Genomic DNA, 18,284 nt, shown 5'->3' with positions numbered 1-18,284 from the left:
AGGAGCGGCGAGGCGCCGGCAGGGGGCGTGGCCCGGTCGGGGTGTCCCGGGAGGAGCACGTGGAAGGTGCCGGTGTCCGTCTGCTCGTGCCGGGGAGGGAGTCGCGCGCTGCTATGCAAGAACCGGAGCAGCCCGACGGGGGGGCCTCGGGCGGCCCCGAGTGGAACATCCCGCCCAACGCGCCCGCTTGCATGGAGCGCCACCTGGACGGGGCCCATTACCGCCCAGGTACCCCCGCGCTGGGCCCCCACCGCCGGGGTGTGACCTCGCCGCGCCTCCCCCGGGCATGTCCTTCCCATGCACCCCGCCCTGCGTCCCCGGAGCATTGTCCCGCGCTGTGCCCCCAGCCTCCGGGGTGTGACCCCCCCCAGCGCCTCCCCCGGGCATGTCTTTCCCATGCACCCCGCCCTGCGTCCCCGGAGCATTGTCCCGCGCTGTGCCCCCAGCCTCCGGGGTGTGACCCCCCCCAGCGCCTCCCCCGGGCATGTCTTTCCCATGCACCCCGCCCTGCGTCCCCAGAGCATTGTCCCGCGCTGTGCCCCCAGCCTCCGGGGTGTGACCCCCCCAGCGCCTCCCCCAGGCATGTCTTTCCCATGCACCCCGCCCTGCGTCCCCGGAGCATTGTCCCGCGCTGTGCCCCCAGCCTCCGGGGTGTGACCCCCCCCAGCGCCTCCCCCGGGCATGTCTTTCCCATGCACCCCGCCCTGCGTCCCCAGAGCATTGTCCCGCGCTGTGCCCCCAGCCTCCGGGGTGTGACCCCCCCCCAGCGCCTCCCCCAGGCATATCTTTCCCATGCACCCCGCCCTGCGTCCCCGGAGCATTGTCCCGCGCTGTGCCCCCAGCCTCCGGGGTGTGACCCCCCCCAGCGCCTCCCCCGGGCATGTCTTTCCCATGCACCCCGCCCTGCGTCCCCAGCGCATTGTCCCGCGCTGTGCTCCCAGCCCCGGGGCGCCCTGCAGCCATGCCCCTGGGGAGTACCCCCCCAGCGACCCCTGGCCCCCCGGGCATGTCCTTCCTATGCACCCCTCTCTGTGCCCCTGGAGCATTGCCCCGTGCTGTGCCCCCAGCCCCCGGGGTGTGACTTCCTAGCGCCCACCTAGGCATGTCCTGCGCTGCCCTGCGCCCCAGAGCATTGTCCTGCGTCGGGCCCCCAGCCCCCGGAGTGTAACCCGTCCAGAACCCCCCTAGGGCATATCCTTCCCATGCACCCTGCCCTGCACCCCTGGAGCATTGCCCTGCTCCGGGCCCCCAGCCTGCAGGGTGTGGGCCCCCCGCACATCCCCCAGGCCATGTCTTTTCCATGCATTCCTACCCTGCGCTCCTGAAGCATTGTCCCACGCTGTGCTCCTAGCCTTGGGGCACCCTGCAGCCATGCCCACGGGGTGTGCCCCCCCAGCGACCTCTGCCCCCCAAGGGCACGTCCTTCGTATGCACCCTACCCTGCGCCCCTCGAGCATTGCCTCACGTTGTGCCCCCAGGGCACCTCTTTTGCCCTGAACCTGACCACCACTCTGGTCCCCAGCCCCGACTACCCTGTGGCCTGCACCCCTCGATGGGTAACCATATCCTTACTCTAATGCATCCCGTTCTGTACCCCCTGCATCCCCATTCACATCCTCTCCCAGGCACACGTGAGCCCCAGAATTTCCCTGGGTGATCGCAAGCAGTGCATTCTGGGGGATCCCAAACATCATCCGTTCCTGGTGGGACACAGCTACTGCCCAGTGATACTTACCATCCAACCCTCTGCAGCCAAGTGTTACTCTCCTGAGAGCGGACTTCTGAACAGTCTCACACCCAGAGAGAAAGCCCCTGGGTTGTCTATCCCTGTGCCTCTCTTGGGATCTTGCAGGGCTCTACAGTTTTCTCATACCTGCCTACAGTGCAGCCACTGGGCATTGCTCCTCCCATCCCCTCAACATGTGTTCATTCAGTGCAGGTCTCAGGGACACCATTCAGACCCACAGAGACTTTAGAAACGGAATAGAAAAATCTACACTCCTGAGCGACACGGTTAAAGTAACTTACCCCTAGTGTAGACAGTACTAATTCAATGAGAGACTTCTCCCATCAACCTAGCTACTCCTTCTCTGGAAGATGGAGTACCTACGCTAATGGGAGAAGCTCTACCCAGCCCCCGGGGTGTAACCCCTCTAGAGCCCCCCCTAGGGCATATCCTTCCCATGCACCCTGCCCTGCACCCCCGGAGCATTGTCCCACACTGTGCTCCCAGCCCTGGAGCGTCCTGCAGCCATGCCCCTGGGGAGTGCCCACCCCCAGCGACCCCTGGCTCCCCAGAAATGTTCTTCCCATGCACCCTGCCCTGCGCCCCTGGAGCATTGCCCTGCGCCGGGCCCCCAGCCTGCAGGGTGTGGGGCCCCCCCCACATCCCCCAGGCCATGTCTTTTCCACTTTTCCAGGTATAGGTAGTGACTTCGGTAACACGGTGCACCTGCGTCACTGTAGCATTTTAAGTTTAGATAAGCCCTTAGTTAGCATGTGTTAGCTAAGTCAAACCAAAACTTTTATCGGTCAAGACGATGCTTTAGTTATGTTAACCTAGATAACCTGAGTTCTGTATTGTGCTTTACTTATAGGCTCAGTATATCAGGAATTGTGGAATTTAACTCTCTCTCTTCTTTTTATCTCTTTTCCAGATGGAGCTCTTCTCCTGGGTGCTTCTAGCTTGAGTGGACGTTGCTGGGTGGGTTCCATTTGGGTATTTAAGGATCCAGAACGAGCGCCTAATGAAGGCTTTTGCTCTGCTGGGGTTCAGACGGAAGCAGGCGTAGCGGATCTGAAATGGGTAGCGGATAAAGGAATACTAGTGGCCTCAGATTCTGGTAAATTAAAACAGGTTGAATTTTTATAGCTCTGTAGTTTATCTGTAATGTGTGGGCATGATCATTAGTTAGCCTGGTGCAGATCAAGGGAATTGTCTAGGATGCCATATGGAAGGAAGTGGACAACATGAAGGGGACCAGCTCAGTGGTCTGTATTGCCCAGAAGTGGGAGTGTCTGTGAGATTAAAAACTGTTTGTTTTTTAAAGCAAACATTGTGGGCATGCAGATTGGTCAACAACAATTTGCTCTTGTTTGAAATGGCAGGAGAACATGTACAAAACAGACTTATGTGTACAGACCTACAGTGCAAAATCAGTTGTACTGCTGGATTCCAGCCCTTCGACCTGGGCTCTCAACTTAGACTGCGGCAATTCTGAACCTTTGTAAACAATGCCTGAGCACAGATTTGGAATTAAGACACCTGAATCATGTTCCTGGCCCAAATGTAGATCCATCGGCAACGATGTCACTGCTCTGTGCCAGTATTCCCATCTGTAAAATAAGAATAACAACAGGGACTGTCTTGTTTGTTCTGTTTGTACAGCACCTAGCACAATGGGGTCCTGGGCCATGCTTGGGGCTCCTAGGTGCCATGAGTAGTAGTAGTCATTTATCTCAGAGGGATGTTTCAGATTTCGTAGTTTACGGCTTTCTGTGAAACTCATCACCATAATACTGAAGCATTGTTAAGGTTTTTGATTGCATGTTTTGTAACGTGCTTTGAAAACAAAGACCACCGTGTAAGTGCTATCTCATATTCTTAATACAATCATGGTGGCATTTCTGAAAACTTTCTTGCACTTTGTTATTTGATTTGTCTATGGGGGTATTTCCATTTAGATCCCATCTAGTTTGCCGCAGGGCCCTTCTGGATAATGAGTGCTCTTGGCAATAGAGCATCTTCTCCCTCAGGCTTTTGTATTGTTTCTTGGTTGAACCCTCTTGGTAAAATGGTTGGATTTCCCCGTTCTCCTTTAGGTGCTGTGGAGCTCTGGGAGTTGGATGAGAACGAAACTCTAATAGTGAACAAGTTCTGTAAATATGAACATGACGACATTGTGACAACAGTGAGCGTTTTCACTAACGCCACTCAGGCGATTAGTGGCAGCAAAGACTTCTGGTTAGTTTCCTTTGCATTCCTGCTTCTCTCTCTTGTTTTGAGTGAATCATCCCCCACTCTTCCTAACTGGTTGTGTTCTTACTTGTAGCGTGAAGGTTTGGGACATCCCACAGCAAACAGTGCTGCACTCTTACAGAGGTGAGTGCCAAATTGACTTATGGATTTTGCTTCTCCTATTCACTTCTAGGAGCTGCTTTGGGAATCTGGACTTCAGATCCAGCTGTTCCCGATCTAATAAAACACACACTGCTCTGCAGAGCTGATATATGCAGCATCCTGGCTGGTGACTGCACCATAATCTTTGACCCAAGATTATTTACTTTCGATGTCTTACCACTAACCCCAATTGTATTTATCCTGATTATAATGCATGATGCTCAGCTTTCAAGGAAAATGATGGTACAATATATTTCAAGTGGTCAGTGTTTCTGATTTAACACAATTTACAAAGTTGTCCATTTTGTGCGATTATCCGTATGAGGTTTGTAGGCTTCCTAGAATTTTTCTAGCCCACATCTTTCCAGGGATGTGAGTCATTTCCCTCGCTCTCATTTCTTCCTCCAAACGTCATACTGACAAGTGACAGTTCTCCTCTCCCCTCTCTGTGGATCCATTGTATGGTAATTGTGCTGGGCTGAAAATATTTCTCGCCTAGGATTTTATATTTATTACTTTCTAATGCAAGTTTTTGTGAATTTAGAGCTGATGGAAGATAGCCCAGGTAGAGGCAGTGCATGTGAGCCATCCAGTTCCCCTCTTTGGCTAGGTGTCGCATCTAGCCTTGATCCACATTCCCAACCTTTCAGTAGCTTGTTCCTTTTTTTCTTTTGACAGCTCATTCCAGCCCAGTGACTTGTGTGGCCTCTTGTCCTGGTAAGGATACCGTGTTCCTGTCCTGTGCTGAGGTAAAACTAACTCTGTCTCCAAATCTCTATGGTATAAATCTGATTTGGCCTGTGAACTCTGCAGTTTGTACACCATTACCTTGATAGAACGCCACCTGATATAACACAAATTTGGATATAGCGTGGTAAAATAGTGCTCCGGAGGGGCAGGGCTGCCCACTCTGGCGGATCAAAGCAAGTTCAATATAACACAGTTTCACCTATAATGCAGTAAGATTTTTTTGGTTCCCAAGGACAGTGTTATATCGGGGTAGGGGGTGTTTTTTGTCATCTTGAAGCATTCCAGTTTGGCACATTCATTGGTCCATAACTTAAAATGATAATTTGTATTGACTGCATTGAAATGTGCTGTTGGCCAGCTCTGTTGTTGTTAAGGCTCAGTCTGTACTGAGCGTGTATCTACCCCAGTTTAAACTCTTATTGCAGATCACAGCACCAGCATAATGCAAAGGTTGCACTGGTCTGAAATCAGGGTAGGCTGCATTGGTGCACTGCATCTATACTGGGAGTGTAGACTTGTGTAGCTACCATGATACAAATAATCTCAATTTAGTGATACCTTAAACCTGGGGTGTGGGAGGGAAAAGACGGACTTACAATTAAAGGATGGGAAGTCACTATACAATTACCTATATTTTCATAATATTTTGCAAGACTCTGCTTTTAGCAGTGGTCACAATTTGAAAGAAAACCCAGTTGTATGAAATCATCTGAATGTGAATAATTGTGTATGTTATCGGAGTATTCTGATTCAAATACACAATATTGCCTCTAACTGATAATACTTAGCAGTTGCACAGCAGTACTTAGACTTTGAAATGCTATACAAACACTGATCCCCACTCTGGTGTGGTAGGTGAGTGTGACTGTCCCCATTATAGAGAATGGGAACTAAAAGCACAGAGTGATTTATCCAAGCCCATGGAGAGAGTGAGTGGGAGAACAGAGATTACTACTCCTGATTCCCAGTCCAAAGCTTAATTCATTGATGTGATATGTGGAGGCAAAGAGTTCATGGAACTTTTTTTTTTTCCTCCATTAACTTTGAATTTTTAGGACGACAGAATTTTACTGTGGGATACCAGATGCCCCAAACCAGCTACTCGAATTGGTAAGTCTGTGGATATACAATACATGGAATTTTCTGGGGGAGAAGGGGAGGAGATAATGAATGAAACGTTGCAAACTTAAGTTTGTATTGTTCTTCTGCCACATAGAATTTATCTCAGCCAATGATAGCGCTAGGATGAAAGTACAAAGAAACCAGTCTTAAAATAGCACCACGTAATTACAATAACAAGTTTTAAAAAAAAACTTAGCCAGTCAGCAACTAAGGGAGCTAAAATAATGTAGGAATATCTGAGCTCACAGTTCTCGTCGCACTCACCAAGTTTCTTTCCTAACAGTTTGCAGTGCCTCGGCTTACCTCCCTACCTCAGTTATGTGGCATCCGCAGCAAAGTGACACATTTGTTTTGGGTAAGGAGCTATCTTACTATTAACTGATTGTGACTGAATGCTCTTTGTTCTCTGTTTGATTTTTTTCCTAATAATCCTGTTCTCTTTTGTTCTTTTAAAGGTGATGAAAATGGGACAGTTGCTCTTGTAGACACGAAGAACCCAGACTCTGCCTTAAGTTCAGCTGTGCACTCCCAAACCATCACTGGGTTTGCATTTTCTACTCACAGGTACTGATGTTTTGGTGGAATGAGGCAGTTTAGATGCTGATAGATAGACCTTGTTGGCTCTCAGAACTAAAGGAATTGGAAGTACTCTTGGCCAGAGCCTTTTGTAATAGGCAATGTGTAAAGTTGATTTGAAGTGCACAGGAATTGGTGTCTTACATTGGTTCCCATGTATGTGTAAAGTCCATTCACCTTGCAGCTCTGTCTATTGTTTTTACAATGCTCTGTGTATATATTGCACCCTAACAATTCTGTCCTGTTCTTTTTTTTAAAAAAAGAAGGAAAAAACCCTTTGAACCAAGAGCCACATGGGGAAAGATGTTCATACTGTTCTGCACTAAGAATAGGGCTAGCAGTGTGTATTTGACACTTAGGCCACTTTGAATCATCTTGTACCTTCATGTCCTTTCCTTTATGCAGTAACAGAATGTTTCCTGTTAATACTGATTGACATCTATAAGATATTCATAGAATATTAAATTATTGGTAAAAGAAACTTGTGCAGATATGGGTTATAATATTCCCGGGTAGTCTTTGTTCACTCCGTTAAGAAGCATATGTTTCATATGTTGTTTACTTTTGAACTTTCAGGTATATATGGTAGTTTTAACAACAGTCTTTCTTTTACCCTCCAGTTCGCCCCTTCTGGCTTCAATTAGTGAAGACTGCTCGGTAGCTGTTCTTGACTCCAGCCTTTCAGAGGTGTAAGTACTAAATGGAATTAATTCTTGGTGGATTTTCAAATTGTAGTCATTAAATGATCGTTAAGTGTGTTTTATATGTAAAAGAGGTCAGGGTTTTGGTTTTGTGGTACTGCAGAAATGGATCAATTGCACTCTCACATTTATAGGAATGGACTTGGCCAGGTGGAATAACAAAGCAAAGCTAGAGCCTTTTTTTTAACTGAACACCTGTTTGGGGATCAAGAAGGAGGTAGATGATAAAGAAGCTTATAGCATATTAATCAGCAGGAATTAGTTACTTAACACTGCCTGACTCTGAGTGTTGGGATTTTCCAGGAATGACAGTGCAGCTAAGTAGTAGTTCGTAGTGTAAAGTAAGGCGGTGGGGCCATTTGAAATATTTTCTGTCTAATCCCTTTTTATGTCTTCTGCTTTTCCCAGTTTCAGAAGTCGCTCTCATCGAGACTTCGTGAGAGGCCTGTCGTGGTCTCCCTTGAACAAGGCCTTGCTCTCTACAGTTGGATGGGACCATCAAGTTTTACACCACACAGTTCCAACACAGACTACTGAAGCTGCTGGGAGCAACAGTGTACATGACTAGTTTTATAAACTCATTGGTCCAGATTTATCTGTGGGGGAGGGATAGCCCAGTGGTTTGAGCATTGACCTGCTAAACCCAGAGTTGTGAGTTCAATCCTTCAGGGGGCCACTTAGGGATCTGGGGCAAAAATTGGTCCTGCTAGTGAAGGCAGGGGGCTGGACTCGATGACCTTTCAAGGTCCCTTCCACTTCCAGGAGATTGATATATCTCCAATTATTGTATTTTAACTCCAGATGTTATGCACCAGGGGTGTATATGGCCCATAGCTTGTCTCAGAGTTTATGGCTTGCAACCAAGAAGACAGGCCCAGTAGCAATTTTGCATTAGGCATGAGCTAATTACAAAAACAGCCCCTTGGTGTAGAGTCCAGATTCACCTGTGATAAAGCTTTAACATGTTGCACCAGAGAATTCTGATTTCAGCACAAGGAATTGCAGGGAAGTGGGCAATTAGGTAAAAATAAATAAATAAAACCATAAAGGATTTGGCTTTCATTCTTCTTGGCATATCAAACCACTTATAGAAGTAGCAGAATAGAATTCTCCTGCCAGTTAAAAAGTTTGGCAGTCTTGTGGGGGCCTTGTCTGAGTTGGGATTATGGAACAATGAGGTTAAGAGCAATGTAAATTAATCCTGACAGATGAACAGGAAACCTTGGTTCAATATTTATAGCACAGAAAGGCTCCACCATTACTGTCATTCATGCAACCTCTGGCGCAGTTATAGATGCTCCATCTTCCTCTGAGTGTGTGAATCTCATACGCAGGCACAGAGTCTGCTAGTCTATACTTCTGTCCTGTGAATGAACATCTGAATGTTCAGATAGTCAATAAGAGAGAAGATGGAGATCTGTGCTGTTCAGCAGGAATGCCAAGTGCAGCTCCCACAGTTGTCCAGTGCAGCCTTTGAGTGTCTTCATGGTGAAGTGTTACTTAGGGAGAACTATGAACTGGGCTCTCCAGGATGTGTTTCTCTATCAAAGATGTTTTGTAGTTTAGTTGGCTGCACTGTATTTGACACTAAGGGCATGTCTACATTTACCTCCGGAGTGATCGATCCAGCAGGGGTCAATTTATCGCGTCTAGTGAAGAGGCGATAAATCGACCGAGCACTCTCCCGTTGACTCCGGTCCTCCACCAGGGCGAGAAGTGTAGGCGGAGTCGACGGGAGCGTCTGCCATCGACTTAGCGAAGTGAAGACACTGTGGTAAGTAGATCTAGATACATCGACTTGAGCTACATTATTTGCATAGCTGAAGTTGTGTAACTTAGATCGATTTCCTCCCCCCCAGTGTAGGTCAGGCCTCAGTGGAGCCCTAACGCCACAGCAAGTTACCGCTGTGGCTTTCCCAGGGTCAAAACTTCAGCTTCCTTGCTTTGCAGATACTTCACTTCAAGGATTGAAGAGATGAAGAAAGCTGAGGGAAAGAGCTCCCTTGTTACCGCTTGGAGCCAGAGTGAAGATTCTGAAAGCTCAAATTGTTTCTCTTCTGAAAGTCAGTGGCCAGCTGCTGCTGGTAGCTTTTCATAAAAGGGTGACTTCTGTTGTACTACTTACGTTAAGTGGCTTTTTGTGCTGGGGAGCGGGGCATATGCCCCAAATTCCTAGTATTTGCTTTGCTTGTCCTTTAGTGTTTTTGTAACTTATTGCATAACATTTTTAAAACCTGGCTCTTTCTCTCAAACTACAGTATGGTTTTGAAAAACTGCACTGCTGCATGTGTTGCCAACTGCTGTTTGGATATTTTGTTCATAGTATAATTCCTGCCCCCACCTATCTCTTTCCCAAATTTAAGCAGGCTATGTATTATGAGGCAAATAGACAGAAAGTACCTGATTGGAAGCCACTTCCTTTCTTCTTAGTCTGTAATATGCTGTTCTATATGAGCCAAGAAATCAAAATGAAGGATAATGTTAAAATCATCTGATCTCCTATACAGATAATATCATAGCAGACCCAAATTGTGCAGTGCCCATAGTTAATTTGCAGGCAGGTAGATAAGTTTCCTTGTGTATATTTTTTCATTTATTCGTTTAAAACTAACTTGGCTCTCTCGTGAATTCCAACATAGTGAAATGTTTCACAGAGAGCACATGCTGATCCAGTTCAGTGCATTGTATTCAAAAGTGAAAGTTATAAAAGCAGACACCTTTCTTACGAGCTATTTTAAAATAAAGGAAGAGGAAAAACCTTATACTTACTATCATGGACCTCTGTGATACTGTAATGAGAATGGAAACAAGTCTTGTGCTGTTTACATGTGAAATGGGTGGCTGTCTTTGAAAAATGGAAGGCAGTTTTTAATAAATCATAGTTTTAATTTCTAAATGGGTACAGATTCACTGGGACACGTTCCTCAAAGACTTGCATTATTTATCTTGCATTTATCTCGCTCCAAAGAGTAAACCTGGACCCTATGACTTGCATATAGGGACATGCAGTATATTTGTCTTTTGGTCCTGGATGTGAATTGCAGAAACTTTTTTCTTGGTAGAGGCCTAATCCAGCAAAATACTCCTACTCAGGAAAGCATGGAAGCTACTACTGAGGTCAGTTCTCCTCAGGAAAGATAAAATTCATCCCTGTGCAAAGTGGCCAACATACGGCCTTACGCATTATTGGCCCCCTGAACGGGAGTGAATTTAATCTTGAGTGAGGCAGACTCTTTACTGCAAAGATATATTTGTTGTCTCCAGTTCCCCTCAGCCCAGAATCCATGACAAGCTGCTGTAAACCTATGGTATTTTTTAATGAGCTCCCACTTAAGACTGAACTCTCTCAAATTTTGCAGTGGAATTGGCACAGCTGTTCACTATCACATTTCTCTGCCCATGAGCACTAATCTCCAAAATGTCAAAACCCATGGATATTTTAAAACCAAATGCTGAAACTAATGGAGTCTGTAACTCCCACGGTATAAGTGAAACTACTCTCAATAAAAAGGTGGGTGATGCTGAGCTCAGGCTCGGTAGGGCTGGGTGTGTGTCTGAAGACCCCTAAGACTGTCCTGGTATTATAAAATTGTATGTTGTTAGATCAGTATTCAGTGTTTCTGTTAATGTGCCAGTAGCGCACAAATTCTTTGCTCTGCCCCTTGAAACATTTTAATCGCTTATTCTGAATGCTAAGCTTCCCTGCATCCCACCACATGGGGGCAGCAGCTGTCTTTGATTGAATTACCTAATGAGCTTTTGATTTAGTTGTTGAGAGCAGCATGAAAGAATCTGCTCTTTTTGAAAGTTGAACTGTTTCTTTTAGGTAAATGAGTATCTGCTAGGATCATTATGCATTAAACCAGTAGGATTTTTAGCGTAATGGGAAATGAGACATTGCAGTTGGAAAAAGCCATTAGCTAGCTAGTTTAAAAAAATCTAAAAGTTGTACTTAGTTTTTTATGCCCTGTATTGCTCTGCTTTCATATGACGATTTCTGACAGCTGAATATAATCCCTCATTCTCTTTGAGGAGAGAAATATCTTTCAGCCCCATCCTTATTTTTTTTTATTTACACTGTGGAAGTATCTAAATGGCTCGGTTAAGATCTAAGCCTCATGCTCATGGAGGAATACATACTTTCCATCCTAAGATTTTACATTCTATGTTAGTCTTAAGGATGCACGTGTTGCATGCAATGGTGTCTACTCATTGATAACTGAACTGTTAACTTAATTGGTTAACAGAAATCTTAGTGCTATAGAATATGAAACAATATGTTGATAACTCAGTTGCATAGTGTTAAAATGCACAGAGATATGTTTCATTCAAAGTATGTTTATACAATGCTTTGGGTAATGCAAAGTGCTATATAGGTGCTTAACTAATTTATTTAGGAACAGATGGAACATACAATGGTGTTTTTGGTCATCTCTAAAATGGCTTTTTATCTAACTTGCTCAGTGTGCCCCTGTAATTTAGGGGACTGACAGGGTGTGTGAGTGAGAGAGAGAGGGGCAATTCGCTTGTATATCCCTTGATGCTAACAAACATATTTTGCAAGTATTGCCAAAGCACAGCCCTCAGATCTGGATATAGGTCAAGACAAGCTGTGCAAGGTAATTTAAAGCTCACCTTTGTACTCCTTTAATCTTGCTTTTTGTAGTTACAGCTACTTGAATTGACATCAGCTGCAGAGGACCCATGTTTAAATTTTAGTTCATAAACTAATTAATGGATTTACATGCAAGTGCTCAGAACATTCATTTGTCCATAATGGGTAAATGTATAAGGAGGTTGAATGCCTGCTTTAAGTGCAAAATTCTACTCTGCCTTTATCTGGAGTTTTGACTAATGCCTCCCTAATAACTGTTTAGTGCCTAGTTCCCATTGAAGATAATGGGAGTTCAGTATGCATAGCAGCTGCAGAATCTGACCCCAGCTATCTTAAATGAAGTATGTAAGCCCCGTTTCAGTTGTTAGAGTGGATCCTGCAGGAAAAAATGAAAGGATGAATAATTTAATTATCCATTTACATCTGTTGTTTCCTAGAGGGCCAGTTTTTTATGGCGCGTTCGGCTCCCATTTAGGCACCTATAAAGAATGGTGTTGGCAGCGTTCTGGAGCCAGCATGCTGAGCTCTGGGAAGACCCAGTCGCTTATTTTGGTGCCCTAATAGTAGATGAGCTCTCTTGAAAAAGCTGACCTGAAATGTCAGGCTAGTGTTAGAACTAACTTACATGCAGCGGCTGTATAGATTGTGTAAAGAAAAAGCTTAGTGTGTCAAAAGAGACTTGTGTTTAAGCAATTTCACTCACCCACCCTCTGCCTTGGTCAAAGAGCTTCCACTGTGTTTTTTGTTTATAACCGATACAGCTGTTAACTTTAATAATTTAAACTGGAATCTTTATCTCCAGAGATGCTGGTATTTTTGCCCCAGAGTGAAATCTGGCATGTAGGTCCGTTCTGCATAGCTTCAGAGATGAGCATACCTGGTTCGGTTATGGATAAGCCATTTTGTTTGGATGGTGGTGGTTTGACTTTTGCTTTCTATTCTGACTCAGGTGTCGTTCTGCCTCTGCAGTTGGTTCTCTGCCAAATGTTGAATGACTGTTTCTTCAGTAAATATCTTTCTAAATGAAGGGAGCAGTAAACAAATTATTCCCTGCTCACATTCCATTAACCCATTTTGCACAAAGGTGTCATTGGCTATTAGTATCCATCTTTCAACCAGTTTTACAAAGCTTGTGCCTCTGAGCTTCTAAAACAGATATTATTTCTTATAGTAATACAATCTAGGAGCCCTACTCATTGGCCAGAACCCTATGGTGCTAAACTCTGTACAAATACAGAACAAAGAAAGAGCTCCAAAGAGGTAAGACAGCCTGAGGTAGCTATATGCTATCTGCACTGTACTTAAAGAGAACAAGCTTAAAACTATTATTTTTTCTGCACAGCAACAGACTTCAATAGTCTACTGAAGGGATTTAAGGAAATTCACACAGATGTAACCGACTGATGTAAACTCCAACCGTGTAAACTCCATTTTACATCACTGTACAGGATCTGCTTTAGGGATTTGCACCAGTGTGATTATAGCTACAGTCATACATGTGTGTGAGTTTCCTTAACGTAGGCAGGGCCTTAAAAGCACTTTAAAGAGTGGGGGCATGCACCTTGAACCCCAGTTTATGTAGAAGCCATTTGTAAAAAGGGCTGTGGACAGTTAAATTCATTGATGTCTCCACTATTAGACTCATTCGCACACTGGTCTTAGTTTTTGGTGTGCCTCCCATGTTGAGTATTCCTTTCGGATTTCATATATATATTTATATTCTGAACTTCCCCAGTAACGAGTCCAGGTCTGTAACCAGAGCTGAATAAATACACATTTACATTTCTTTCAATGTAGAGGAGTGGAGAGAGGAGCCAATGTTTAACACAGGCCTCAGTCTTTTCTCACAGTGTGAGTAATGCAAGCATTTTCCATTTTAAAAGACACTCATGTTAGGACTTGCAAATGCATATGTGAATTTCAGTGCTAGTGAAAGAAGCTGGACTGACAGCTCTGAAGACTAGAGTCCTGTGATTCTATAGAACAAGGGTGGTATAGAGTATAAATAAGCTTCCCTGCCCAGCTGTCCTAGCCCGAACTAGAGAGAGGGCCTATAGCAGGGCAAAGACAGTTCACTGTTTATACCCATTCAGTCCTTGCAGATGCTAGTGCCCTTGCTATGGAGGACAGTACCAACTGCAGTGGTGTTTTGTTATAGACAGTCAGCTGGACTAATCCACAGCCAGACAGTGGTAATTATACAGAGATGCTGAATTTTAGTTACCTAGAACTTAAAGGCTCTTTTGTCCTTTATCACAGGCAGCAGACAGGCAATCCTCACCACCCTCCTTTTTTCTCCTTAAGTCTTAAAGTTGAAGGAGATGATACTTTTGCACCAGATGTTTCAGGAGCAGATTTTGTCTCTAAAACATTTGGATAACTCAATAAGCCAAACAAGGTTTTATTTAATTAGACAACCAAACATAACCCAACCCTTTCAAGCAAAAACAAAAGTGAAACACATTTGATGAAAGATTGCAGTGTGTGACATTTTAATACAGTCTATAAATAAAAGCTTGTTATACATCTTACAAGCAAAAATATCAGTTATACTATCACCAGCGTAGCTTAGGTGTAGAATACTCATTTGCTAGGAATAACTACAGTTCTGATAAATGAGTGACCAAGTTTTCATTAAAGTTAAAGCAAATCATTTAAAAATACTAGAAGGTTTTAAACATCAGGTTAATATGGACTATAAACCACTTCATTTTGGAAGTGACCTATGTGCAGTGACCTAGTAGAACATATGTAACCATTAATTCATCTGGGTGATTTTATATTAAAGCAAACAAAGACTGAACACCATTATTGAATGTAGAAAGCTGGTGAAAGTTGCCAAATTAAGAGCTCTGGAATTAAAAAAAACCTCCTGTGTTGATCTACAGCACAGTGCAGACTATATGTGCTGTCCTGTTAAAGTGCTTCCATCCTGACCTGGAGGCACCCCTGTCCTTCCCTAAAAGTCTCTCTTCATTGCCCATCTGGGTTTTGCCCCTCTGCTTATTCTGCCAATAACTCAGGCCATGTCTACATCTAAAATTTTGCAGCGCTGGTTGTTACAGCTGTATTAGTACAGCTGTATAGGGCCAGCGCTGCAGAGTGGCCACACTTACAGCAACCAGCGCTGCAAGTGGTGTTAGATGTGGCCACACTGCAGCGCTGTTGGGCGGCTTCAAGGGGGGTTCCGGGAACGCGAGAGCAAACCGGGAAAGGAGACCAGCTTCGCCGCGGTTTGCTCTCGCGTTCCCGGAGCCACCCAGCAAACCACAGGGAAGGAGACCTGCTTGCTCGGGGTTCCGGGAACGCGAGAGCAAACCGGGAAAGGAGACCAGCTTCGCCGCGGTTTGCTCTCGCGTTCCCGGAGCCACCCAGCAAACCGCAGGGAAGGAGACCTGCTTGCTCGGGGTTCCGGGAACGAGAGAGCAAACCGGGAAAGGAGACCAGCTTGATTACCAGAGGCTTCCTCCTTCCACGGAGGTCAAGAAAAGCGCTGGTAAGTGTCTACATTGGATTACCAGCGCTGGATCACCAGCGCTGGATCCTCTACACCTGAGACAAAACGGGAGTACGGCCAGCGCTGCAAACAGGGAGTTGCAGCGCTGGTGATGCCCTGCAGATGTGTACACCTCCTAAGTTGCAGCGCTGTAACTCCCTCACCAGCGCTGCAACTTTCTGATGTAGACAAGCCCTCAGTGATTTTTTTGCAATGCAGCAGCTCTCCACTGGGAACCAGTCAGAGCACCAGACTGAAGCTCTCCTTGTAGTCTACAGAGTTTTGCCATTGAGTTCAGAGGGAGCAGGCATTCAGGAAGTAAATATAAATCACATTACCCATGTTTATCATAGTGAACACAAAATCCCGCTTGAATTAACCACCAAGGACACCATCTTATTATTCTCCAAGTAACTGTTTCATCTACTTATAAGGGCAGGTGCCCATATTTAAATTAAAATGGAAGTTGTTTTTCTAGATCACAAAATAAATATTCTTTATCAATATGAATACTGTAACTATTTAATTTATCATATAACAAATTTTTGATGGAAGTAAAACCTCCCCAGACTATATAAAATAGCAATACAATTTAGTGTGTCCAGTGGGACTGCGTGAAATACAAGCAACAACATTCAAATGTGTCAAACAATATTTCCGATTTTGTGTTTTCATAATAGCAGACCAATTTTATAGGGTTTTGCTTGGAAAACCCAAAACAACCTAGGACCATTCCTTAGTGAAAATGGATCATTTATGAGCAAAGCTTCAATTTCCCAAACTTGTTTTTGAACAGTTTTGACGGGAAAGTTGGCATTCGCAATTTCAGGTTATTAGAGGTCAATGCCATAAATCTTACTGTTCAAAAAGTTACATTAAGCAAAATCATGCCTGTGTGAAACTGAAATGGTGAAAAGCAGTTTTAAAAAAAAAAGCACTGGAAAATCATCTGAATATTTACAAGGAAAATATATTTTTAATAGTCCAAATTCAGGCCCTGATCCTGCAAACAGTGAAAAAGGTGCATTGCTTTACTCACACATGTAATCCCATAAACTGCTACAAGAACTAGGTACAATATAAATGTTGCATGTGTTCTTAAGTATTTGCAGGATTGGGGCACTAATACTTTTGGCAACAACTTACAATATAGAGAAAATTACTAATTCTATCAGTACCCATTCATTTTATTTTTTAAACACCACGCTGGCATTTCATGTGTTAGTTATTACATATCCCCTGGAGTAAGCTTATTTGGAATTGTGCATCATACGTGTATTAGGGGAATTGAATTTCAACCATTACACTAATATTTGCATTCTCATTGTATTTGTGGCAAAGTAGAAGTCCAGAATACTTTGATTTATATCCAATATATGGGACAACTGTGAAATAAGGCCAGAAGTTGAGTCGTTAGTATAATGAATTACAAATAATGGTACACTTACTATCAATTTGCAACATGACAGTCATACCAGAAAAGCTTGTTTTAAAAAATTGCATAGTGTAAGCCAAAGTTTTTTAATGTTAAGAGTCCAACAGCAAAAATAAAAACCTTTTACATATACATACACACACACTACATGGGAAAAACTAAAAAGGTATTGCATATTAGTGAAAATAAAAAGTGCTTTAAATAAAAAAATGACTAGTGTCTCAAAGTGCTTTTTGTTTGATGTCCATAACTAGAAAATATGTTCTACATGTTTTTACATTTATTTTACAGTCATTTTAATTGAGTTTATTTTGATGCCTATTAGATTTGTTTTGTTTATGTATCTTTTACCAACTGAATTAGCTAACCAAACTTTGGTTATGTAAAATGAGATATCCCCCTGTGTGTGTGTTATATATATGGAGAGAGAGAGAGACTCAAGTCTCCTGTTTACCTACAGTTACTTTCATAGCTCCCGTCTCATTTGGATAACCTTTGTTTGACTGTAATTCAGACAGATATTTGAACTGGAAGAAAGCAGACACAGTGCAGCATGCTTGCCTGATGAGATGGTAAGAGTGCATCCATAATACATTTACAGAAATAGATAAAAACAGACAGACAATGCTATAAACCACTAATATTTTACTAATGGCACACTACAAAAGAGTATGTCAGCTACTTAAGGACTATATTAAAAATTAGCTGACCCCAAAGTAGGCTAAGACTAAAACCACATCCTTTATGAGACATGAATTTATAGGAAACGAGTTGCTTAAGTGTTTGGAATGGGGCATTTAAAGGGGCATTCTTCTGAAGGACAAGAGAACTGTAAAACTCCACACAGTTTGTAAGTCACAGTGATGTCCATTAGTATGGACAGAATTTAAGGAATTTAGTGTCTTCCATCTCCAAAGCACTTTACAAACCTGAACCAGTTAGTCTTCTCAGCACTCCTCTGAGGCAGGTGGTCATTAGCATTAGCACCATTTACAAATGAGCTAAACGAAGACAAGATGTTAAGGTCCAGATTTTCAAAAGTAGCTTTTAAATGTGCACACCTTCATTTCTGGCTGCTCAGCGAGAGAGCACAAAGATTATTTTTTCCAAAGATGCTGAAGCACCTACAACTCGTATGGACCTCGGGTCAAGACAGGCCCTCAAAAATCAAAAGCCACTTTTGATAACATGCAGCTAATTGGCTTGCCCAAGGCTAGTGATGGAGTCTGTGGCAGGGCTAGGATTAGATCCTAGGAGTTCCAGATCCTCCATCCTCCGCTCTGATCATGTCTCTCTCTGTTCTGTTAAAGCTCCCTATTTCTACAACCCGTTTTTAACATATTTGGATTCAGACACCTTCCCCTTGTCATGCAGGTTCCCAATGCAGTTTTTCCCCCCTTCCAAATAAATTGTATTTAAAGTAGGTTTAAAACTGAATTTAACAAAAGAAAATCACTAACGAGTAATTT

At 43.9% G+C, this 18,284-nt stretch overlaps 1 protein-coding gene across 1 annotated transcript; it reads left to right on the top strand.

The window, feature by feature from the left end:
- The first annotated feature begins 19 nt into the window (after positions 1 to 19).
- WDR77 (WD repeat domain 77) lies at positions 20 to 10,169 on the top strand. Its single transcript, XM_030561705.1, has 11 exons — positions 20 to 228; positions 2,658 to 2,843; positions 3,823 to 3,964; positions 4,053 to 4,102; positions 4,799 to 4,869; positions 5,926 to 5,980; positions 6,276 to 6,347; positions 6,448 to 6,556; positions 7,189 to 7,257; positions 7,678 to 7,825; positions 9,220 to 10,169. The coding sequence occupies exons 1-11, from the start codon at positions 114 to 116 to the stop codon at positions 9,238 to 9,240; spliced, it is 1,038 nt and encodes a 345-aa protein (XP_030417565.1). The 5' UTR covers positions 20 to 113; the 3' UTR covers positions 9,241 to 10,169.
- Positions 10,170 to 18,284: the final 8,115 nt, after the last annotated feature.

This window comes from Gopherus evgoodei, chromosome 4 (assembly GCF_007399415.2).
Source record: "Gopherus evgoodei ecotype Sinaloan lineage chromosome 4, rGopEvg1_v1.p, whole genome shotgun sequence".
Lineage (NCBI taxonomy): Eukaryota > Metazoa > Chordata > Testudines > Testudinidae > Gopherus > Gopherus evgoodei.
Note: the sequence above shows the minus strand (reverse complement) of the source record. Positions and strands in the feature narration are given on the sequence as shown.

Excerpts from the sequence above, each read along its gene's own strand:
- WDR77 (XM_030561705.1), top strand. The coding sequence starts at position 114 with ATGCAAGAACCGGAGCAGCCCGACGGGGGGGCCTCGGGCGGCCCCGAG. Across the intron at positions 6,348-6,447 it reads AAGTGACACATTTGTTTTGG|GTGATGAAAATGGGACAGTT; the intron begins GTAAGGAGCTAT and ends GTTCTTTTAAAG. Across the intron at positions 7,826-9,219 it reads AAGCTGCTGGGAGCAACAGT|ATACTTCACTTCAAGGATTG; the intron begins GTACATGACTAG and ends CTTGCTTTGCAG.